General features: G+C 42.0%; 1 protein-coding gene across 3 annotated transcripts; it reads left to right on the top strand.

Annotated features, from left to right (window-relative positions):
* The first annotated feature begins 3481 nt into the window (after positions 1 to 3481).
* Positions 3482 to 24836, top strand: si:dkey-3d4.3 (actin-fragmin kinase). Of its 3 annotated transcripts, none has more exons than XM_037239340.1 (8): positions 3482 to 3714; positions 8166 to 8358; positions 8866 to 8948; positions 9067 to 9145; positions 10706 to 10752; positions 13381 to 13501; positions 16259 to 16448; positions 24747 to 24836. In XM_037239340.1, exons 2-8 carry the CDS (start codon positions 8199 to 8201, stop codon positions 24832 to 24834), a joined length of 768 nt encoding a protein of 255 aa, XP_037095235.1. In that variant the 5' UTR covers positions 3482 to 3714; positions 8166 to 8198; the 3' UTR covers positions 24835 to 24836. The 3 variants fall into 3 exon arrangements, with proteins under 3 accessions (XP_037095235.1, XP_037095234.1, XP_037095233.1); XM_037239339.1 differs by lacking the exon at positions 24747 to 24836 and adding an exon at positions 20456 to 21331 and having other exon boundaries at positions 8166 to 8293; XM_037239338.1 differs by lacking the exon at positions 24747 to 24836 and adding an exon at positions 20456 to 21331.
* Positions 24837 to 25952: the final 1116 nt, after the last annotated feature.

The raw sequence follows: 25952 nt of genomic DNA, 5'->3' as shown, positions 1-25952 counted from the left end.
GGCTTCCTTGCATTTATTTGATGGAAAATGTTGCTAAGTTTGAGTAAATATTGATTTTATTAATTTTTAAATGTATTAGTCCACTGAACATACAGTGGGGAGAACAAGTATTTGATACACTGCTGATTTTTCAGGTTTTCCCACTTGCAAAGCACGTAGAAGTCTGTAATTTCCATCATAGGTACTCTTCAACTGCGAGTGATGGAATCTAAAACAAAAATCCAGAAAATCACATTGTATGATTTTTAAATAATTTCCATTTTATTGCAGGAAATAAGTATTTGATACATCAGAAAAACAGAACTTAATATTTAGTGCAGAAACCTTTGTTTGCAATTACAGAGATCAGATGTTACCTGTTATTCTTGACCAGGTTTGCACACACTGCAGCAGGGATTTTGGCCCACTCCTCCACACAGATCTCCTCCAGAGCCTTCAGGTTTCGGAGCTGTCGCTGGGCCACACGGACTTTAGGCTCCCTCCAAAGATTCTCTAATGGATTCAGGTCTGAAGACTGGCTCGGCCACTCCAGGACCTTGAGATGTTTCCTACGGAGCCACTTCTTGGTTGCCCTGGCTGTGTGTTTTGGGTCGTTGTCATGCTTGAAGACCCAGCCGCGATCCTCTGTCTCCCTTGGTCTGGGGCGCCATGCACGATCTCACCTCGTTGGGCATCAATGATCATGAGGAAGGTGAGGAATGAGGCCAGAACTACACGGCAGGACCTGGTCAATGACCTGAATAGAGCTGGGACCACAGTCTCAAAGAAACCCATCAGTAACACACTACGCCGTCAAGGATTAAAATCCTGCCGTGCACGCAAGGTGCCCTTGCTCAAGCCAACGCATGTCAAGGCCCGTCTGAAGTTTGCAAATGACCATCTGGATGATCCAGATGACGAATGGGAGAAGGTCATGTGGTCTGATGAGACAAAAATAGAACTTTTTGGTTTAAACTCCACTCGTCGTGTTTGGAGGAAGAAGAATGATGAGTATAACCCCCAAAACACCATCCCAACTGTGAAGCATGGCGGTGGAAATATCATTCTTTGGGGATGCTTTTCTGCAAAGGGAACAGGACGACTGCACCGTATTCAGGGACAGATGGATGAGGCCATGTATCGAGAGATCTTGGCCAACAACCTCCTTCCCTCAGTAAGAGCTACAGAAATTACATGGGATTTTTTTTTAGTTTGTGACCAAAATATCGTTATATAACATGGATACAAAATGCTACTGTGTGCCCATAAAATAGATAATAAAGGGTGCACTAAATAATTTGTGCGTTAAATTAAGAATTTTGACATCTAGGTAAGCAAATGGCACATGCGTTTGCTAAGGACCTTAGATAAGTATCTATTACTAGTCTATTTCCATCAAAAGCCGGTAAAGCCAGGTTTTCCATATTACTTTAGTACCTTATTACCAGCCTAAAAGAAAATGAATGCCCCCCCCCCCCCAAAAAAAGAAGATAAAAAATAAAATTAAAATAAAGGTCCATGTGCTGTCTTTTCAATAATTACTTGCCCCTCCAGAGGTCTCTGCACACCTCTGGTTCAGAATTCAATGAAATCTCAAGACTCTCAAGTTGCTTCAGAGAAATGAGCTGTCCAGTGTTGGAATTCTTGGTCTCAGGTGCAGGTCATGGATCTTGGAAAAGGATAATGACCCAAAACACAAAGCTAGAAAGACCGACCCAAAAATGGCTAAGAGCAAAAAATTGGACTATGCTGAAGTATGACTACTTTTTACCGCGGCACCATTGAGAGCGTCCTCTCCAGCTGTATTGCTGTCTGGGGTGGCAGCTGCACTGACCAAGACTTGAAGGCCCTGCAGCGCATTGTGAAAACGGCTAGTAAGACTATTGGTGCTTCTCTCCCCTCCTTGAAGGACATTTACACCTCCCATCTCACTCGCAAGGCGACCAAGATTGTGAGTGATGTGAGTCACCCCGCTCACTCTTTGTTTGAACTTCTGCCCTCTGGGAGGCGGTACAGGAGCCTGCGCTCCCGCACCACCAGACTTTCCAACAGCTTCGTACTCCAGGCTGTTAGGATCCTGAACTCGCTCCCCCTTTCAGCGTAGCGTCCTGTTCTTGCTGTATGCTCACTGGCTCGGTTTTGCCCCTCATATTCAATGGGTTATTGGTCTGTTTTTATTCATCGCTCATTTTATTTTATTTATTATTTATTATTTATGGTTTGTGCCTTCTTGTTTTTGTTTTGTGTCGCCTACTTGTATGTCTCGTCACCGTGGGATGGAGGAAACGGAATTTCGGTTTCTTTGTGTGTCTTGACATATGAAGGGATTGACAATAAAGCTGACTTTGACTTTGACTTTGAAGTAGCCTTTAATGATCCCTGATCTAAAGCCTATTGAACATCTGCATAGGGAGCTGAAGTGTGCCATCTGGAGAAAGCATCCTTCAAACTTGAGACAAATGGCTGCTCAACTTGCTCATGTGGACATAAGTACCTACTGAGAGGCTCATGCCTCAGAAGGTTGTTCAACAAAATATTAAATTATGGGTGCCATTTTTTTTACCAGGACAGTATCATGAGGTAGTTTTTTAAACGTATTCTGTTGAACCACGATTGAAAACCACATTTTATTGGTTAATTAGAATAGAATAGAATAGAATAGATCTTTATTGTCATTGTACAATTAATTGTACAAACTCTAATTGTCATTAGAGTTGCATGTATAATGACTATCCTATTTTTGTTTTACTCACATTTAGAGAAAACCAAGAGCGTAATAATAAATTGCACCCCCAATTTGGGGGCCCCAATACACACAACAACCGTATTTTTCGACGGTTATCATGTGTGATGGCATGTGTAGGCGTCGCGCTGTCGCCATCTTCTGGGAAGTATAAGAAACGTCAGAAACTTATTGAGACTTCCTTACTCGTCCCATAGCTTCATCTTCTGAACCACTTATCCCCACGAGGAAGAAACAACCAAATCTAGCGGTATTGATATATATTTTTTATTTTTAAACAAAACCCAGTGATTTTTCCATTTTTTATACTATTTTTTCCCAAACGTAATATCCATATGTAGCTGTTATTCACCCGAGGCGCCTGAGGATGATTGCTCTCTCTTCACATAGGAGACACGGATCCTATGCAGTGGCTGGTTAATGTTCATTGCCGCATCAATGACGAAACTACTTTTAGGCACATTCTTCTGTTGGTATTTGAATTCAACAGTGGTATTTTGCGGTCACAGTCAATATTTACTATACCACTAACATTCTTGTCGTGCATTGGTTTAGCGATTTGGATTTAAAAGTTAAACGTGACATAATCGGACTTTTGTAATTTAGTGTCATCTGATGCCGAATGGTATATTGAACTGAAACTAAATTATGGATGGCATGTTAAATGCACTGAACCAACACCCTTCCTTCCCTTCGCTTTGTCCAGCCTCCGGAATACAGATGCGTTCAACGATAATGCGTTCATTTTGGGGAAAGCATCTGTGGCTAGGCATGTTTCTTCTTCAGAAGACAAGGGAAGCGTGGATTTAGTTAAATAGTTATACATTTTTACGTACCCCCCCCCCCTAAAGAAATAACACCAATTGTATTCCTGAGAAAACTAGCGTAAATCCAACCTCCTCACTAAACATTGAATTTACGAGGTAGCTTGAATGCATCTTCAGTCATTTTTGCGAGGCAGCCTTTGATGGAAGAGTAGCGGCAACGATTTCGTAAGCAATACATTTTATACACTATTACTGAATGTTTTTCGGATATGGAATCGTTCAAGAACAACCTACGCATATAGCGTTAAGTTTCAGTCACATCAGAAACCTTATAACCGAAGAGACGTCGACTCGTCCCACATCTTGTCTTCAACCTTACCGTTATTATTGTTTGCTTCGCAGTCGACTGAAAATTTGTAAAAAAAAAAAAAAAAAAAAAAAAAAAAAGCATATCACTGTTCGCATATGCTTTTCTTACATTCCCGGCAGTGCTTAAGGTGCTGCTATACGGCAGACAACTCCGACAACGATGCCTCTCAAAGGAAATTCAACCGTGGCGATGTATTACATGATTTAAAGTCTTCCTATCGCACGACACGGAATTTGGCGTTTGATTACACCAGTTAAAGTGGACGAAAATATAGAATTAAACTGCTTCCCCAAGTCGTTTTCTTTTCAGCTGTTGTGTAATTGAACACACTGTCCCAAAAACATGCATTCTAGGCTCATTGAGCACTCCAATTTGCCCGTAAGTGTGAGTGCGAATGCCGATGGTTGTTTGTCTCAGTGTGCCCTGCGATTGGCTGGAAACCGGTTCAGGGTGTCCCCTTTCTACTGCACGATGACTACTGGGATAGGCTCCAGCACACCCGCGATCTATTGCAATTTCACGATTGTTGTTCACCTTATATATACTCTACAGTTATTTAATAACCCTTAATAACAAAGACAGTTTGTAGCAAACAGCAGGTGTTTGGACAATGTGTGACCTTCTCTCGTGACTTTCGGGCTGTTTGCACAAGTGGCACAGATAAATTAAACAAAATAGTAAAGTTCAATGTTGGGAAGGTGATGAGACATTTTTCGAGAATACCCGAGTACTTGGTCATACATAGTAATGCAGTCTGGAACGTCAGCATAATTAAAAATAAAATATACCCTTATCATATGACTTTATTCAAATTGTAAAAGTGCAGTGTTATTGAACACATTGAATATGTTATTTAAGACCACCACATGTTACTATTTAGTTTCTGTTGCTATTTTTATTTTGCACTTTTATGAGATCAGTGTTACTCCAAAAACGGTTAAGTCATGGCTATTTTTTAGACTGCCAATTTATCTTGTGCGTTTGAAATCTCGAGTGGTGCGCTTCACTCCTAATGATAGCGCCTATAATAGCAGTCCCAGTTGGAACGCTTATAAGCTCTCCATAACGACTAAGAGACACTGACTCAACATACAAAACTCTTTGTGGAGCTGACTGGTAAATGGAATGGAGTTATGTGTTGTAGTTTGCTTATTCTTGATCATTATGTTAAATAATCATGGTTTCATTATTTCATTATACTTTCTGCCATGTAATGATGATGATGATGATGATAGAACTTTATTCATCCCACAGCAGGGGAATTTACTTGCCACAGCAGCGCATACGAGTGCAAGAAAACAAGTGCCAAAATTTCAAAAAGGATAAATAACAGACAAAGACAAAGACTAGTGCCGCTAGTAGAGACAAAACACACTTTTTTTATCAGGTGCCACACGTGTTGTAAAGTCTGACAGCAGAGGGAATGAAGGACCTGCGGAACAGTTCCTGCCTACACCGTGGGTGTAATAGTCTGCTGCTAAAGGAGCTGCTCAGGGACTGCACAATGTCATGGAGGGGGTGGGAGGTGTTGTCCATGATGGATTTCAGCTTAATCAACATCCTCCTCTCACCCACAACCTCAATGGAGTCCAGGGGACAGCCCAGGACAGAGCTCGCTCTCCTGACCATCTTATTCAGTCTCCCCCTGTCTCGGTCCGTACTGCCCCCACCCCAGCAGACCACAGCGTAGAGGATGGCAGAGGCCACCACAGAGTCATAGAAGGTCCTGAGGAGAGCCCTGCACACACCGAAGGACCTCAGTCTCCTCAGCAGGTGGATGCGACTCTGGCCCTTCTTGTACAGGGCGTGGGTGTGATCAGTCCAGTCCAGTTTGTTGTTAAGGCGAACACCCAGGAATTTGTAGTTCTCCACTCCCTCAATGTACGATCCCTGGATGTTCACCGGAGTGAAGTGGGGTGCTATCCTCCCGAAGCTCACAATCATCTCCTTCGTCTTGCCGGTGTTCAGCTGAAGCTGGTTGAGCTCACACCAGCTGACAAAGTCCTTGATGACCGTCCTGTATTCCAGATCGTTCCCCTCCGAAACATATTCAACAATGGCCGTGTCGTCGGAGAACGTCTGGATGTGGCAGTGTGCGGTGTCGTGGGAAAAGTCTGAAGTGTACAGGGCGAAAAGGAAAGGAGAGAGCACCGTTCCCTGGGGGACACCTGTGCTGCAGCGCACCACGTCAGACTCACAGCGATGTAACCTCACATACTGCGGCCTGTCGGTGAGGAACTTTGTTGTCCATGTAGCAGGCGCTGGTCCACACCCGCCTTCTCCATCTTCACCCTGAGCAGTCACAGCTGGATGGTGTTAAAAGCGCTGGAGAAATCGAAGAACATGATCCTCCCAGTGCTCCCGATGTCCTCCAGGTGAAGCAGTGTTCTGTGCAGTAAATAAATCACTGCATCGTCCATCCCAACAACAGGCCGGTAAGCAAACTGCAGGGGGTCCAGCTGCACTCCCACCAGTGAACGCAAGTGACCCAGGAGGATCCTCTCCATAGTCTTCATCAGGTGGGAAGTCAAGGCAATAGGCCTGAAGTGGTTAGGCTCCTTGGGGCGCGGCACCTTCGGTACGGGGACCACGCAGGAGGTCTTCCACAGGGCTGGAACTTTGTTCAGGCTCAGATTGAACAGGTACATGACCACGCCACTCAGCTGGTCCGCACAGTCCCTGAGCAGTCTCGGACAGATGCCATCTGGGCCCGGGGCCTTCCCTGCCTTGATCTTTCTGAGGTGTGATCTTTCTGAGGTGTAATGGAATAGCATTAAGTTCTGCATTTCACTATTCGGTTCTGGTACAAATAGATGATCAAAGATGTATTTGTAGTTAGTAAAAAATATTTCAACTGTGGCGTGTGGCATTCACAGTTTGGACTTTGTCTTAAAAGTTTAACATGACACATTCTGATTCAGCGTGGACCATAAAACATTGTAATTTTGTGGCTGTGGCAGAATGTAATGAATTATTGTAATTCTGGAATTATGGCCTAAAAATTTCAAACTTGGTGTCATTCGACCATAACAAAATATTCCAAAAAACTACTATGGTCAGTGATGCCAGTAATGTGTTACCAAGTAGCGTGTTATTTTTCTAATATACACATTTCTGAGGAACTACTAATCTACAGTTGTAACCGAAATGATTAGCCCCCCCATTAAGAAATTACACTTGATTTATTCACAGAACTTGCCAAATGCCATTAACAACACGTTTGTTGTTTGTGAAACAAATACACTACACAGCAAAAGTGAATCTTAGATCAGGATAAGCGAAAGAAGATGGATGGATGGATGGATGTTTATTGAAATGATTAGCAGGATAAGTGGAAGAAGATAGATGGATGGATGGATGTTTACTGAAATGATTAGCCCCCCCATTAAGAAATTACTCTTGATTTATTCACAAAACTTGCCAAATGCCATTAACAACACGTTTGTTGTTTATAAAACAAATACACTACAAAGACAAAAGTGAATCTTTGATCAGGATAAGCGGAAGAAGATGGATGTTTATTGATGCAATGAGTTTAAACAAAAAAGGGTAAAAAAGGAGAAATCCAAAATTATTACCCCCCTGGCCAGTATTAATCAATAGTGTACCCTTTTAGAGGCACAACTGCAAAGGATGGCACAGGTGTCCTGAGGGCTTTTGGGCCATTCTTCCAATGCATATTATTCTAGTCAACCTTGTGAAGAACTATCCGAAGACAACCATTATTTGAGGTTAATCAGAGGCAGTTTAAATGGTGGCAAATGTGTCCTGACGCCCATTTAACATGAGTTTAAATATGATTAATTGTTATTAACACAGCCACGTCCCAGTTATGCAACCACATTATTTCACTTCTGCTCTCAAAATGATTTAAAATACAATAACAATTGATTTATACAGGTATAGGACACATTAATGATGGAAAATCTTTTGAAATTATTTATTGCTCTTATTTTTTTATATCGCAAAAACTTGAGATGGGTTATCTTGACTTTTTATAATCCAGATAGAGAACGAGAGGTGGTAAGAGACATTTTATTCATCACCTAGTGAAATTCACTGAACGCAACATCAGCCCAGAATCCTGCTTCTTATTTATAATTTGCAATATGAATAAATCACATTACTAGCACACACAGAATGTATTAAACTCAAAAGTTATGGAATCGCTCTGTCTCAGAGACTGCTGTGCAAATAAATGTCTGCCACTAAAATTAACCTTTGAAATCCGTTTTCATGAGGGTTGTGAAAGTATGTGTTGCTTACGTCCGTTTTCCTCCTTTCTGGTTTGCTTTTCCCCATTTAGAAAATGGTGCAGTAAGGTTGGCATGGACTAACAATGAGTCAAAATAATCCCTGCCTGTGGAGCCAACTTCCACAGAGCATCAGTGCTCCTTGTAATCGCTACAAGCATGCCTGCTGCAGCTATGAGGGGAATGTCTATATTCTGGGAGGAAGAGACAACAGCACTCTGAGGGACTTTTGGAGGTACAGTGTAGGTAAGCCATAGACAAACGATGACTGTTAAGTATTTGATTTGAAGAAGCCATTTTAGGCATTTTCCCCAATTTGAAACAGTTCTTAGTTTTTTTTTTGTTTTTTCAACATGTCTGACGTGCTTACATAAAGGATAACCCAGGGATAAAAACTTACTTCACTCAAAGAGCGGTTCAAATGAGACATTAAAAGCCCAAAATGAATGTGACTTTTGTGGGTACTATGTTAATTTGAAACTCTATAATCGCAAAGTTGAAATGAAAGTTTCCTTCAATAATTTTAAATAAGACATTTAAAAGGCCTCTTTAGCCTACTTTTGATTATCTCTGTGTTCTGCACGGGCCAGCACACAGGCAAGGCAGGGCCCCGGTGCAAGCTTTTCCATATGCTTGGTATATTGTATATTGTAATACATGCTAAACAATTGGATTCGTCCCAAGTCTGCTGCTTTCACAAAGGTCTTTGTTACCATTCTTCTGAAATGCGTTTTTTCAATGCTTTTATTTTAGTCGGTAATGAATGGACAGAGTTGAGCTGCATGGGTGAGACCGCACCAGAAGAAGTGGAGGAACATTCTATGGTTGTTCATAAGGTGAAAATTATTTTCTATTAGTTCTTAAATGTTGTATTTTTTTTAAATATACATACATGCTTGAAAATGTCAGATTTCTCACAATGACTGGAATATATTTATTAATCTGAACTTTCAGGGCTTTATATATGTGTTTGGAGGCACATTGGATTCAGCATACACTCCGCTGAGATGTCCTCTCTGGGTGTTTGACATAGGTAAGGTTTTTAATGAAGACAAAACATGTTGCAACATGCTTGCATGCCAATGTGCTTCTTTCTTTTGCTACTTAAATTCACAAGTGGTGCATAGTCTCTTCAGAGTACACCCAAAGTTCCTTTTGACCTATTCAACGGAGCATATGGTATCTTCAGGACTTTATGCGGATACACTGCCCATCCACTCCCAAAATTTCCACTGTTCTATTTATTTGTATATAATTAGGACATGCAAAATTCCTACATTCATCAACTAAACTTTACTTTAAAAACAACAGCTGTAACAAAGTGCTGCACATTAGCTCAAACGCAATAAATACTACTGCTGCTATAATGGACCCTTTAGTATAAGGGATCAAACTCAAGGCCCGGGGGCCAGATACGGCCCGCCACATCATTTTATGTGGCCCGCGAAGACAAATTGTGCATCAAATTCGTGTGTCATTAGTAGAATTGCAAATAGTCTTCACTTTTAATAATATATATTTTTTAAAACATTTGACCAGTTTTTACTCGTCTGATTTGGAAACGAGTTATTTGTCATTTTGTTTTGTAGCTTTTACTGTATACAATATGAGGTGCTCATACATTTATTTGGGTTGACAGTCATAATGGCCCTCCAAAAGAAGCTATGACTACAATGCGGCCCGCGAAAAAAATGTTTGACACTCCTGCCTTATACAGTATAATTGACACTAACTATATATTTTTATTTTTGTTTGTTTTTTTGTTCCAAAAAACACGGGTAGCGCTGGCTAAAAGCATTCTCTATTGGGGGGAGACGACAGCAACAACAGAAATTGCCTCCTAAATAAGGTTGTGAAAAAATCTTGAAAAAAATCTGCAAATTGGAATATGCGACTGGCTACTCACTCCATTACTACAGTGGTACCTCAAGTTATGATCATAATATGCTCTGTGACCCGTTTGTATCTCGAAACATCTGTAAATTGAAGTAGCCTTTCCCATTTGATTGAATGGAAATGCAATTAATCCTCTTAAAGTTTTATTTGGTTTTAAAAGGAGGAACCTTTTGGATAAATGTCTGTGCATCACTCAATTTTTTTGTTATGGCAGAAAAAGCCTCATCCGGAGTTTTATCTTGCTTTGCTGAAAGCTCTTCTTGAATAAGGAATGTCCATTTTTTGTCCTTTCAATTATTTAAGACACATTTCAATACAGTAAAAACTACATATACATACCGTCGAACCTTTTCAACACGTGAATCAGAAATTTAGATGGACTGTTAGAATTGAACACACACCAGCTTTTGAGTTGCCTTTGCATAGCAGACAATCAAATTGAATGTGTTTTTCGGGAGGGCATTTACAGCCAACAGTAACCTTTAAGTCATTTTCTTAATGATGATATGACTACTACTTCTACCACTAATACTTCTACTACTACTACTACTACTACTACTACTAGTAGTACTACTGGTACTACTACTACTACTACTACTACTACTACTAAAGTTATGTGACAAAACAGCACAACTTGTTGGTTTATATTTTCCTTTGGAATCACATTTTCCAACATTGTTCTTTTTGTCTATTTAAGTAAAGCTCAAATGGGTGCACTGTCCAAGAAAAGCAAATGTTCCTAAGGTAAGGTTATGTTTTTGTTCTTTGCATTTTTTTCAAATTAATTTTGCTCTTTTACAAAAAGGTTCTGCTTCCTGTTGATGTAATGTCAGGTTAAAGTTGGGGAAAAAAATGAAAAATCTACGAACCTGCTTGTGTTGTGGTTTTAGAAAATGATGGGAATTGTAGTTATTTTACGAGAGCCGTTTCTTTAGGCTCGGCTTCCTAAAAAGCCCTCGTTCCGCTCCCATTGGGCTTCTCATTATTTTGTTGCTTCAATTAATTAGCAAATTGCAAAAACTAACACCCACATGAAAATATGAAAATCAATTAATGGTGACATGTGAAGTTGGCTTTTTTTTATTAATCGATGAATTGGTTTGACACTTTTTTTTAATGCATCAAATATCTTGGAAAAATAAATTATGATTTAACAAATTTAAAAAAAAATGTGAAAGTTGGGTTCAAATTAAAAAAAGACCATGGACCAAACAAAAACATACCAATATATGCTATACAATTACTGCTAAAAGAACAAAGTGTTTCTTTTGTCATCCCCTTTCACTTACTACTTCTGTCTTTGCAGTCTCAACTACCTTGCCCAACCACTCACCACTATCGTTCTGTGAATCGAGTGACAAAATCATCACATTCTCACGCTAGATCTCTATAAATTATATGTACTTAAATTTTACAATATAAGACATTAAGTGATGAAAACCACAAAAAAAGTAAAAATACTCATTAACATTTGCATGTTTATTGGTGGCCAACTTGTTAGCACATCCGCATCACACTTCAGAGGTTGTGGGTTTGACTCTTTTTTTGTGGAGTGTGCATGTTCTCCTGCATGTTCTCCATGTTTCAGTTTTCTCCCACAATCCCAAAACATGCATACCAGGTGGATTGAATGCTCTAAAATTCTAAATTGTCCATGAATGTTAATTTGAGTGTGAATGGTTTTTGTCTAGATGTGCCTTGCGATTTGCAGGCAATCAGTTCAGAGTGTACCCCACCTCTCGCCCAGCTGAGATAGGCTCCAGCACAGCCAGTACCCTAGTGAGGATAATTGATACGGAGAATGAAAGAATGAATGAATGAATGAATGAATTATTATGTTCAAAATCTGAGCGATTGATCAATGTTTGTCAGTGAATAAGTGAGTGAGCATGGTCTAGATCAGGGGTGGCCAACCCGCGGCTCGCGAGCCGCATGCGGCTCTTTGGCTGGTTTCATGCGTCTCTTTTACGTTCATATCAACATTTGTGTTTATTTTTTGTGCGTATTTGCTTCGCTTGAGTTCAATATGGTATTTTGGTCAAACGCGCATGCGCGTGAGGTGAAATCCCGCAAAGGAGGAGGGACAAACCCATTTGAGGAGTGTCAATTTCGCTCTCAAAATGGCAAGGAAAAAATGCACAGCTAAACGAATATATGACGATGAACACAGGATGTTTTTAACAGAGTTAAAGTTGTTTTTTGTTGAACGCAATGGCAAGCCATTCTGCCTGATATGTCGGACGTCATTAGCGCATTTAAAAGCTTCAAATGTTCAGCGCCACTTCAGCTCACTTCATGCCAGTATCGATAAGGACTTTCCAAAAGGGACTGAATTTCGCAAGCACAAGTTTAGACACTTTGAAAAGTCAGGCAGAAACATAGGTACAGTTTTTCAAAAAAATTACGAAGCACTCAGAGACTGTCACGCTTGCATTGTTTCAACTGGCTTGGAACATTGCACGGGCTAAAAAGCCATACAATGAAGTGGAGTTCGTTAAAAAATGCCTCAGTGACGTTATTGAAATCTTGTCTCCTGAAAACGACAAACTAAAACGAATGGTTTGTCCCGCCACACATAGTAAATGAAAAAACTTATGTTTTTGTTTGTGGAATTTGTTGAACTGAGAGTTTGTCTGTGTGAGACAATGCACACAATGTTCATTGTTGAAAATGTGGTCTTTGGTCTGTGGTTTTAGTACAGTAGGAGTCAATTTGTCATTATCATGTTGGTGCGTGACATGATAATGTCACACAATAAATTTGGCTGAGCAGAGGTGTGTGTGTGTGCGCGCGCGTGTTTGTGTGTGTGCGTGTGAGTGTGCATGTGTGTGTGTGTGCGTGTGTGTGAGTGTGTGTGTGGGGGGTATGTTCATGTGTGCTCATGTGTATGATGTGGCTCTTTGCGATGACAGTAAAAAATGTGGCTCTTAGTCTCTGACTGGTTGGCCACCCCTGGTCTAGATCAGTGGTTCTTAACCTTTTTCCTTGTTCGCACCCCATTCAATCACCAACCAGTTCTCGCACCCCTAACCCTAACCCTAAATAATTATTATAATAATAATCGGTTTACTTTACAGCTATAAAGTAAGGCTTAATTAGCATTATCCCTAATGCCAATTAACACAATGACTTCTTGATTTCCAGAATTTGTCACTTTTTTCGGTTACCCGACCATTATCCCCCCCAAATTTTAAATTTCCCCCAGGGTATCCTCGTACCCCCTAGGAAGCATTCTCGCACCCCTAGGGGGTGCGAGCACCCCCGGTTAAGAACCACTGGTCTAGACCTATTCCATTTCAAGTGCCTTGAGGTAAAATGTCACTACATAACTAAACCAACTTGTGTCTCTGTGTTACATTTTCATGGCTATAGACACCAATGCCAACCAACAGAAAAGGCCACAGTGCGGTGGTGATAGGTTCATCCATGCTGGTATATGGCGGCTTCATAGATATAAAGGGATCATCTCGAGAATTTTGGAGTTTGGATTGTGGTGAGTACATATAATCCATCCATCCATTTTCTACACCGCTTGGGATCGCGGGCGTGCTGGAGCCTCTCCCAGCAGTCATCGGGCAGTTGGTGGGGGACACCCTGAAGCGGTTACCAGCCAATTGCAGGGCACACAGAGACGAACAACCATTGAGTACATATAATAATAATACTAATAATAGTAATAATCAGAGATGGGACCAAGTCACACATGTGCAAATCTCAAGTAAGTCTCAAGTCTTAACCTTCAAGTCTCAAGTAAGTCCCAAGTCATTTTTGTCTTGGGCAAGTCAAGTCAAGTCAAGTCAAGTCCTTAAATAGGTCAAGTCCAAGTCAAGTCCTTAAATAGGTCAAGTCAAGTCCAAGTCAAGTTAACTGTAGTGTTTATTTATTAACTTGCTCCATATTAAGTCATATTTACTTACCGTTTTTTTCCATGTATAATGCGCAAAATTTAACTAATTCATTGTCCTAAAATCTGGGGTGCGCATTATACATGGGTACAATTTTTTTTTTTTTTTAAGAAAATCACGGTACAACAATTTTTGTCTCACATATTTCTTCGCTATCGAGTTTGCTACTGCATGCACAGTGATACTGACCGGCAGAATAACATCCGGTTGTTCCCAAAGATGATCTTTTTTCTGAAATAATTTTACATTTACGGACTTAAGTAACCCGGCCGGGTGATACCAAAGACTATAAAAATGGGACCCATTGCCTCCCTGCTTGGCACTCAGCATTAAGGGTTGGAATTGGGGGGTTAGATCACCAAATGATTCCCGAGCACGGCGCCGCTGCTGCTCACTGCTCCCCTCTCCCCCAGGGGATGGATCAAAATCACACGGGGATGGGTCAAATGCAGAGGACAAATTTCACCACACCCAGATGCGTGTGTGTGACGATCATTGGGACTTTAAAAAAATTTTAAAAAAAAAGTCCAAATTTGGGTGCGTATTATACATGGGTACAGGCTTTTTTCCAGCATCAACATGCCATTTTTATTATTATATTATATTTTATATATTATACATGGGGGCGCATTATACTTGGAAAAAAACGGTAATTCAGTTTCATCATCATATTCATTGCATTAAAGCTATGTATATATACACACACCTATTTAGATAAATCAAAAGCACTTACTTGGCAGAATGGCTCTTCAGATGACGGACAAAGTTTGAAGTTGTCGTCTGGCTGTCCGAAATGTTTTTGTTGCATATCTCGCACTGTGCTGTCCGTCTTTTGCCGTCATAAAAGTAATTGCGATAGCCGAAGGTGTTGACTCGCGGTACCGCTCCCGCTGACATGTTTGCGCATGTCTGATATAAAGGGGCGTGATTCTCCAATAAACACGGTCGGTAGGTAGACAGGGCACGACTGATTGATTGACAGGGTAGTGATCCAATCATGACAACGCCATTCTCAGCCTGCGCTCTTACCGTGTTATCGATAATACTTTTTTAAATGTATGATTAATTTTATATTCAAACTGAAAACATAAACTAAATAACACTGAAGTCATTCAAGTCATCGTGTCTCAAGTCAAGTCAAGTCCCGAGTCTTTAACTTCCAAGTCTAAGTCGAGTCTCAAGTTTTTTCATTTTTTGTCAAGTCAAGTCACAAGTCATCAAAACAGCGACTCGAGTCGACCCGAGTCCAAGTCACAGTGACTCGAGTCCCCATCTCTGGTAATAATAATAATAATAATAATAATAGTAGTAATAATAATAAAAGCCTATTTAGTTTAAAGGAGACAAAGAGGGCTGGAATGCCGGCAGGCAGGACGACGAGGCAAGCAGACGAGCCCGTCAGCAAGTGCGCCTCAGCGAAGCAGACTGGCATAGCAAGCTCGTGGTCGGGAACAGGCAGAAAGAAGGTTGAGCCAAATAGAGTCCAGAGCAGATCATAAGACAGGCTTTCGCTAAACAGTGATTCAGGAAACATGCATCGCGCTACAACGCGGATCAGCCAAACGGGAATCAGATGGCATAGCAGAACCAGGTGGCAGGCATACGTGTATCGAGGCAGACAATCCACTGCAGATAACAAGGGCATAGGTGGCAGCGATCAGCACTGATTAGCGTGTGCAGTTCTGCATTGGGTATGCACGACACCGCGGACCAGCGCGCGGGCATGTCTAAATGTTTCTAAAAGTCAGGTCCTTCATTCCCGCTGCTGTCAGACTCTACAGCATGCGTGGCGCTTGATAAAATTGTGTTTCGTCTCTACCGCTACTAGTGGCACTTGTCTTTGTCCTTGTCTGTTATTTATCCTTTTTTAAATTTGGCACTTGTATTCTTGTACTCTTGTACACTGCTGTGACAAGTAAATTTTCCCGCTGTGGAATGAATAAAGTTCTATCATCATCATCATCAACTTTAAAATGTTTAAAAAGTGTTTAGCGGACCAGCGTGAGGACGCGTCAGCCGGCCAGCGTGTCAGCCGGCCAGCACGGCTAGAGCACGTTTACGGTCGTGTTTTGTGTGACTTTGACTCATACTGAAGCCCTAAAGAATGTTTCTAAAAGTCAGTTTAAGTTTAAAATGTTTAAAAGTGTTTAAAATACAACAAATTGTTTAAAAATACTGTAAAGTGTTTAAAAACAAAATTATAAAAGTCTTGTGCGGATATCGTAAAAATATTGATTCCACATCACAGATTTTCACCTATCGCCCTATCTTGGACCCAATTATCAGCAATAAACGAGGGATCACTGTATTCTTTGAGTTAATATTTGTGTCCGTTTGCCTTACAGAAACCATGGATTGGTCGCTGCTCACCAGTTTGGACCAGGGATCTGTTAGCCCAGGTCCAAGACACAGTCACTCTGCAATGGTCTACCAGAGCTGCATGTACCTGTTTGGTGGTTTGAAAGGCTTGAGAGAGCAGAGAGATTTCTGGAAATGGAATCCTGCCACCTACACTTGGAGTTCACTCAAAACTAAGTAAGTTACGTTTGTCCTTTGGTTTTGACCCTATACAGACTTGATTAAAGCTGTGATAGCATTCAAGTCCAAGACCCAATGCCAACTAGGGTTGCCACTTGTGTATGACAAAAATCCTGTAAATTTTGACCATCAAATCGACCTTTTTATTTGGAAGCAAATCTAACCCAAAATAAAAATCACCCTTCTACGCTACAGTTGTATAGCTCTTATTAGTAAAAATGACACTTACTAGTTATTTGTTTAGTTAATTGCTTTATTTAATAGCAGGCCTTTGTTATTTTTAGTTTATTTTCAACATTTTTTGTTGTTGTGGACACCTGGAGGCAGTGTTGGGGGGGAAAGAGGGGAATAAATAATGGGTTCTGTTTTCTTATGTGGAATAAAATCAAGTAATGTCATTTTTCACTGTCTGTAAGAATAACCAAATGTAACAATGTAAAGTGTAATGTCAAACAGCTTACCTGATTGCTTAGCGTGTGGTGGGTGCTTTGCTTGTGCTTGCCTGTGCCTCTGCTGCTTGCTGCTCTTGGCTAAACAAATACATAGAAGGACATATAACTGAAATAACTTGGCACATACAGTACATACAGTAGTAGACAGATAAGTCTATTTGGATTCAATTTACCGTAATTTTTGGACTATAAACCGCACCGGACTATAAACCGCACCGGACTATAAGCCACACCAGCTAAAATTCGTTAGTTTTAAAAAATTAGTTTTTTTCTTATATAAGTCGCACCGGACTATAAGCCGCACCTGCGCACGAGTTTAAGATCAGGGGATGTTTGACAATATTTGCCATTCTTCACATGTCCTGAGTGTTAGTCACCTAAATATTGAACAGAGGCTGTGATTTACCGAAGTCAAATTCCTTGTTTGGCACGCTCAAACATGGCGAATAAAAACTCTTGAATCTTGAATCTTGAGTTATTTACAAAGAAAGACAGTACACAGAAAGACTTTTTAAAGTTTTAATAACATACTTTAACATGTCTTTCTAAAAGCTGCCTGTGACGCAGCAGTAGTACCGCAGCAACACGGAAGTGTGCAAGCGAGTTATCTACAAAGAAAGACAGGACACAGAAAGCCTTTTTAAAGTTTTAATAACATACCTTAACATTTCCAAACACTGCCTGTGCCACGGCAGTAATACCGCAGCAACACGGAAGTAACACAGCACTAATAGGGCTGGATTAAAAAGAACCTACCGGTAAAAGTCACTGAGACGCGGCGGTAACACAGGAGCAACACGGTAGCACAGCACGAACAGGTCTGGTTAAAAAAACGTACCAGTAAAAGTAAAAAAAGAGCCGTCTTCATCTTCCTCCTGTGCACTGAAACCATCGAAGTTTTCCTCGTCAGTGTCCGATTGGAATAGCGTTAGATGTCCTTCACCACACACTTTCTCAGTCTCTCTTTCGTCATCGCTTTTATGCATTTCTTCTAGCATTTTTCATTATGAGGGTCTGTTCATGGTAATTTTAATGCACGAAGCGCTAAGTTACATTAAACTAGCGAGCTACACGTATAGCTCCAGCGTAGACGCGACTGGGAAATAAAGAAAGAAAAGGGTGACACAACACGATGTCATCAACAATGGGCCAAATCGACTGCCTTTAACTTAAAAGCGGTATAATATGCATTTCTTTTGTCCCCCATAATGACGGTTTGTGTATAAATGCTTCCTTTCAGTAATGAGAGTCAGAGTCAGAGTCAGCTTTATTGTCAATTCCTTCATGCTAAGACACACAAAGAAACCGAAATTTCGTTTCCCCTATCCCACGGTGACGAGACACAGTACACGATTAACATACAAGTAAAACAACGGGGGAGAGAGTTCAGGACCCCAACAGCCTGGAGATCACAAACTTCGCCAGTGGCGAGCAGTGCTAGCATCCCACAACAGAGTCCCGGCACCATTCGTCACGGATGTAGACGCACAGCCCACCTCCTCGCGATGTTCCCCCTCGTACAATGGCCCGGTCCGCCCGATAGCACGCCATCCGCTCCAGATGCACAGCAGTTACGCACTGTCCGGTCCGTAGAACTCAGCAGGCATGTTGATGTCCAGCGATCGAACGTTCGCCAGAAGAATGGAAGGCACGGCCGGGCGAGCTGGGTTGGCCGCCAGCCTGGCCCGGACGCCCAACCGGGGGAGGAATAGCAGGCGAGTCCGGCGACGCTCCAGGACGGAGCAGACCGAGCGCCTTTAATGTCCCCGCTTCAAAGTCCAGATCACCACAAAACTCGCTTTCGCCGATGTCGAGCAGAACCAGCCCGCCGCACTTGTAGCACAACCCGGTACGACGAGACGAACACACAAAACTGTCGGACAAACCCACATTAACCGACAAAACAAAACACCGTTCGGGACAGAGAGAGGCCGCTGCGTGTGCACGCGCCGCCATCTTCATATAATGTCCGTCTTGATCTCGTTCCCTCTTCTTTGTCTGAATTATACGGCACTATTTGCCTGGCGGATGGACATGCGATCAACACACCACTTTTCTCCCCAGTGACCGTGTCACATATCTCTCGGCCAGCAAAGCGGTGCCACACAACAGCGGTCCACAGCCTTTTTACGAGTGTATAAAAGTGTTCAAGTCATCACATAAATCACGGAAAAAATCCTATACAAGCCGCACCGTACTATAAGCGGCAGGGTTCAAAATTTGAGAAAAAAGTTGCAGCTTATAGTCCGAAATTGACGGTAATTCACCAAATACTGAACGGTGTAAGGAATCACCTTCATGTGGCCAGAATTTGATGCATCCAAACAGATGCTGAAATACTGGGCTTTCTCAAGCTCTGCTGACAAACATCCTTGTCTAAATGCTGCCAACACGTTTTCAACTAAAGCCTAGGTTTTCGTGCAACCACAGGACATCTTTGTTGCAATCTTGATGTCACTGAATATTTTTGTATTCAATTTGTTTCCACAGTCAGTGGAGAGATAACTGTGACCATTGTGTAAAGTGTTTGTTAGTTCAGCCACCGTAACTTTGTCCTGTGATGATTTTGTTACCGTAAAGGACAAAATTGCCTTGGTTTGATGTGAACAATTTTAACAGGCCTGGCTGAAGTTGTCTCTGGTCAGTTACTGAGAAGACTTTAGGGTTAAACAAAGTTACAGCTCTATTTAGTGTAAGGACACCATTCTGCACCACTCAAATGCCATTTACCAGATACCGTATTTATTCTAATTATCGCCCAGGGCGATAATTAGAGAAGGTTTATGTCCAACAGGGGGGGTGGGCGATTAATAGAGAACACTTATTGTCTGATCGCCAAGGGGCACTGAAATGGGCGATAATATGTATATTTTCCTTATGTAGTATGCAATAGCTGCATCTCACTGGTGTTCTTAACACTAGAACAGCGGCTGTTTTGATCTACCTCTAACAGCGGGGTGCGTCAATTGACGCTCCATCGATGCGACACCTTACCGTCGTACATCACATGTTGCGCACGTCATGTTATCGCGATCGTCTTGTTCAAGCGCACGCCCCGATAACGTAATTGTGTGAGGATATTGTAGCGGAGTGACGAGTGTAATTGTATCATAGTTTATGGAAAAAAACAATTTAAAAGGGACATTAGACGTGCTGTCAAATCAGTCATATTTAAACTTGCGCAATGATGTCGGCATGCGGTCGCGGAGGAAAACGTAAGTTTTGGGGGGAATTTTTAGCAGCATGGGCGATAATTAGAGGTATCAATGTTTTTTATTTATGTCATCGCTAACACACACGATTATTAGAATATGGGCGATAATTAGAATAAATACGGTATGTACTATTTTTTTTAGGCTAATAGAATAATTAACCATTTACCAGATATGTACTATTTTTCTTAGGCTAATAGAATAATTGACAAGTGGAGTGGTGGTGTTTAAATTCTCGCATACGTCTTAAACAAATGATTACATGGTGATGGCATAAATATAACTACACCCCAAGAAAAATTTCAAATGCCCTAAACACACCTATTGATATGTTCCCCAGGTCTGGACCCTCAAAATTAATTGGTCACTCAGCGGTAGCCTACAAGGACAGCATGCTTCTTTTTGGAGGTGGAGAAAGCCTGAACTATCCAAAGAACTGTTTATGGAGGTACAACTTCTCCACTCATACATGGTGGCAAATAAACACAATGCCGGGATCAAGCTCTCCGGATAAGATGCACCACTGTTGTATTGGTCTGGGTCCCAAGTACACAGCCGACACCACCAGCATCTGCTCAGAGACCCACCCGAAGCTGCAAGAGGAAAAATGTAGGCCTTTCCAAAACAAATGTTTTCCTGCCCCGCTCACTTTTCTAGGGTCAGAGGGTGCTATAGAGCTTCAAACGTTCACTTTAGAGAAACGCCACCTCAAAACTATTAGTAATGCAACAGAACTGGACAAAAGTGTCTTACTGGAAAAAAATGTGCATCAGGGAGAAAATTGTCTAACATTTGAAAATAAAGCATTTAGTAAGCACTGGAGCTGCACGGAGGAGGAATTGCTCGAAGAAGAGGATGACGACATATCACAGCATTTGCCTGACCTGCTACTGGTGTTTGGCGGCAGACCGTGTTCCGGACTTAATCCTCTATCAGTTTGGCAAATGACTCTGTCTGACTCTTGACAGATTTTGAAGATCGCACAGAATGGGTGTGAAAAACAGTGTTACCTTGTTACCTGTAGTGTAATGTTGACAGATCTTATTGTTAAAAATATACATATATTATATTTGCATTTTTTTTGTTTAAACACTTAAATACTGTAATCAGGAAAAGAGTTTACATTTTTATAGTAATTTTAACAGCTCCATTAGCATAACCTTCCACTTGGAAGCTAATAAAGGGATTTTTTTGTTTATACTAATGCTTTTATTGACAGCGTGTTCCCATGAGTTACTCTGTATTGCTCCACACATACCTACAAAAAACAAAGTACATCTTCACATTACATATGCAGAAGAACAAAATCAGATTTGAGTATCTTACAAGGCCTTAAAATTTGATCAAAGCAAACCTAGAACATTTCTGCTTCATTTTCTTGAACAAGCACGCATTCATGGAACGCTATCTTGAGCTGCAGTCAGTAGTTAATCTATTGACTCAGATGACATATGTGGCACAGATACAGCAGTTCTGAAAGCTTCCTGCTGCTGGTCAGGTCCATGTCTTAGGTCTTGTTTTGTAACATATGAACACGCTTGTACTTTGTCCCACTGGTCTGGACCAAAGCCTAAAATGGATAAATGATGTATTTTAGATCCTGGTTCCTTTTAATGTTTATACCTTATATATTTAACATCAGGCCAAAAGTGGCCTCATAAAAACCATATGATTGAAATTTGAACTTGGTTGGACATCATTTGTGTCATGCACTTTCATGTTGAGTCTTGAATACATACCCAATAATATAGGGTTGAATCGATCCTTCAAAAAAACTGAATCGCCAGCAAAACCACAGGCGTCCATTTTATCTGAACCAAATCGGAAAAGTTTGAAACAGGGTTATAGTACTTTTTTTTCATTACAGTTAGTGTTTATTGTTTGTTCTAATTATATTTTAGAGCAAGTTTGTGAGTATTTATTACCAGTTTTTTTAAATATTTTGGTTTATTCATTGTGTTGCATTCTGGACCCTGTCGACTCCTGCCTTCTACCAATCGTCTCTCCTATGGAGGCTGTGCTGTTGTGCGTGCGTCCCCCGATGCGGCGTGGATCAGTTTTTGAGGGACCTTCACAGAGCTCGCCCAACAGAAGAGTCACGCACTCCTGCTGCTCTCACAAGGATGGCGTTGTTAATCGCCTGGTGATTGACAAACAAATTGTTTATCTTTCCAATGGATTTCCTCTGCCTGATGGAGACTTGGACTGGCACCCGTGAGCGAAGTGCGATGCTTGAAATTTTACTGCCTGCATGTTCTTACTTGGACACTCGAAGAACTTCGTTTTGTGGTAGAGGAAAGGCTACTATTTTTAAAAATAATTTTAAATGTAAACGGTGACACTTTCTTTTAAATTGGTGTGGCTGTTCCTGTGATCGGTGCTGTCATTTACCGTCCTCCCAAATACAGCCAGGAGTTTCTAAATGACTGCAAATAATCTTGCTGAAAGCATGTTACAGTATATGATCACATCCTATTCATGGAGAATTTGATTAATCATGTGTTCTGCCCCAAAAAAACATCAGCTAAAGATTAAGAGCAGTGTGTCTGGCCCTACTCACAAGCAAGGACATACTTTATATCTTGTCCTTGCTTAAGGGTCTACAGGTTCCAATTTGGAAAGTGTTGGAAAATGTGATTTCCATTCATTTGACTGTGGTGTTTGGTGTAGTGGTTTCCTGTGCTGCTGTTGAACCTACTGCTGGCAAATGCAGCCGTACAATTTGTAACCGTTTTACTGCTAGTCGGTTCTCTGCTACCTTTGATCAGCTTTGTGTTCCATCTTCCAACACAGAGGATCTTGGCTCCACTCATGTTGCCATAACGTATGGCATTATTGGATTCTGTGGCTGCAGTAAAAACAGTGTGGTCAAATACTTTTAGACTATTTTGCACATTTTGGACAATTTACCCTGTGGGGAACATGTAATATAAGCTAGCTAAAATAGCAAGGTAATAAGTCACCGCTTCCTTCCACCACTTGCTTGTTTTTTCATATGGATTGCCACCAAAAAAGGACAAAAGTAGACGAAGAAGAAATTTACCCAAAGATACTAAACATGGCAGAACCAACGAACCAAAATTTAAAAAGCGAGTGCAGGAAATTTCAGAGACATTGGGAGAGTGAATATTTCAAATAACAATAATGCACATCAATTCTGTTACTAGCCTATTTTTTCCCCACTATGTTCTTGCGTTTTTCTTGTTACCACATAGAGTACACACCGCTGTGCATAGTGCACACACAGTCATCTGATCTCATCTGATGTGGATTTGCTCCTTGATCAAGTGACGTTTGTCCAGATTTTTGGCACGAGTGCCATCGTATCACCGCAGCTGGATGGCCTGATTTACATACCGAGCGCAGCTGATACGCACCAGAATAATTTACAAAAATTATATACGCTTCTGTTTTTAAGTCCAGTTCAGTCTGTTATTGTTGATAACCATTTCAAACGAACATCAATAGGTATGATGCTAAGCCTAATAACTTAAATATTTAACAAGCTTGAAATATCCCCGTCCCATTTTCCCCTTTATTGTTTTTTTCTCTGAACAGTAAATCTTATGTCTAAGAAGAAATCTGAGGCTGCTATTCTGAGAATGAGCTACCAAAGCTTTTTATGAATAAATCAATCAGAATCATCTCCTCCTCATCATCTCCGGGGACTTCAATCATGCTTCCCTGGCCTCTTCCCTCCCCACCTTTACGCAATATGTCAATTGCCACACCAGAAACAATAGAACTTTGGACCTGTTGTATGCTAATGTCAAGGATGCATACACCTCATTCCCTCTCCCCCCACTAGGGCGCTCGGATGACAACCTCGTCCATCTGGTCGCAGACTACACCCCGGTGGTGAAACAGCGTCCACCTGAGAGGAGGTCTGTGATTTTGTGGTCTGAGGAATCTACTGCCAGGCTCAGAGACTGCTTTGAGAATACAGACTGGGAAGCTCTCTGTAGCCCCCATGGCAGTGACATTGACAGCGTGACCTACTGCATTATGGACTACATTAATTTCTGTGTGGAGACCACTGTGCCCTCCAAGTTGGTCCGGTGTTTTCCCAACAACAAACCCTGGGTGTCCTCTGAGATTAAGGCTCTGCTTAATGAGAAGAAGAGAGCCTTTGGTTCGGGGGACGTGGTGGAGCTGCGTAGAGTCCAGAAGGAACTCCGGCTGAAGATCAGGAAGGGGAAGGAGAACTACGGGAGGAGGCTAGAGAAGCAAATGGAGCTTAACAACGCAAGGAACATCTGGAGGGGTCTGCAATCCATCTCGGGCCATGGTTAAAGGGGTTGATCGGAAACCAGCTGGTGGGGACAAGGACTGTGCGGATGAACTCAATCTGTTCTTCAACAGATTTGATCCCGCACTTTTAATTTATTTTTCTAACTTTAATACACTTAAGCCTATATACCTAATTTCTAGTAAGTGGCCCACCCCCTCCTACGTATATGGTTATGTATGTGGCCCTCATTGAAAAACGTTTGGACACCCCTGGGTTATGTATTCAACTTAGATTTCCCCTGAAGTCCACATATGGGGATGACTACCTTTGTCGCCTATTCCAAAAATTAAGTGTTTTAAGCAGCCACACTCAGTTATTTATCCGAAATCGACACACACAGACCGGCGAACGTGGCCAGTGGCGATCAGAGAGCTTCCTCGCTGCACGGCGGGCCAGCCGACACGGTCCGCAGAAAGCCTCATCACTGAGCGCACAAGTCCAAATGACCGCACTGGTCTGTGGCAAAGCTCGAACCGGCAGCAGCAAAGTCTTCCCCGCGCACAGCGGCAAAGGGGAAACAGAACCGCAATCAGCAGCATTCGGAGAGTCCATGCCACAATCGGCGGCATTCAGGGAGTCCACGCCGCAATCGGCGGCATTCAGGGAGTCCACGCCGCAATCGGCGGCATTCAGGGAGTCAGGACCGCACTCGGCGGCATTCGGGGAAGTCAGGACCGCACTCGGCGGCATTCGGGGGAGTCAGGACCGCACTCGGCGGCATTCGTGGAGTCATTGCTGCAATCGGCGGCATGCGGGAGGCGGGGCCGCAATCGGTGGCATTCGCGGAGTCAGCGCTGTGCGCAGCAGCAGGAGCCACCACGTGTTGCAGCAGTGGGAGCGGGGTAAGGCGCAGCTGGCTCGAAGTCCGGCGACGGCCGCGGGTCCGGCGTTGCTGGCACGAAGTCCGATGACGGCCGCGGGTCCGGTGACAGCCGCCGGTCCGGCGACGTTCACTGGTCCGGTGGCGCAAAGGTGGATCCCGATGGCGGCCGCGAGTCCGGCGCCACTGGCAAGAGCTCCGGCGATGGGCGTGGATCCGGCATTGCGGACGGGAGCTGGTGGAGGAGGTTGGTCCAGACGCTGGTCGCTGAAGTGGTCGGATTATTCTGTCTCTCGTTGTTCCTGTCTTTCTGTTTTTCCCTCGGTCGTTTTCTGTTTGCCCTCCCTGTCGGTCAGTCAGTCATGTTGGTGTTTTGTGATGATGTTAGATTAGTTTGACAGTTCCTGTCTGTTTCCCTTAATGCTCCATTCCAATTCCCTTTTCCCTAAATAAACCCTAGTCCAAGCTGCATTTGGTTGCCCTGCTCCATTCCTATCCTGACACTACCCATACCTATAATACTACCATAATCATGAAGAGAGAAACAAAAGAAAACTGAAATTTGACCAGGATAACATATGATTTGAATACAGCAATAAAAAGTAAACTGGAAGTTTTAATGTGATTTGAATACAGCTATGATTTGAATACAGCAATAACAAATAAACTGGAAGAAATAGCAAATAAACAAAGTTTGCATTACTATTGATATCACTTTGTTTTGAA

Source organism: Syngnathus acus, chromosome 21 (genome assembly GCF_901709675.1).
Source record: "Syngnathus acus chromosome 21, fSynAcu1.2, whole genome shotgun sequence".
NCBI classification, from domain to species: domain Eukaryota; kingdom Metazoa; phylum Chordata; class Actinopteri; order Syngnathiformes; family Syngnathidae; genus Syngnathus; species Syngnathus acus.
This window is presented reverse-complemented; position numbering and strand designations above follow the sequence as displayed.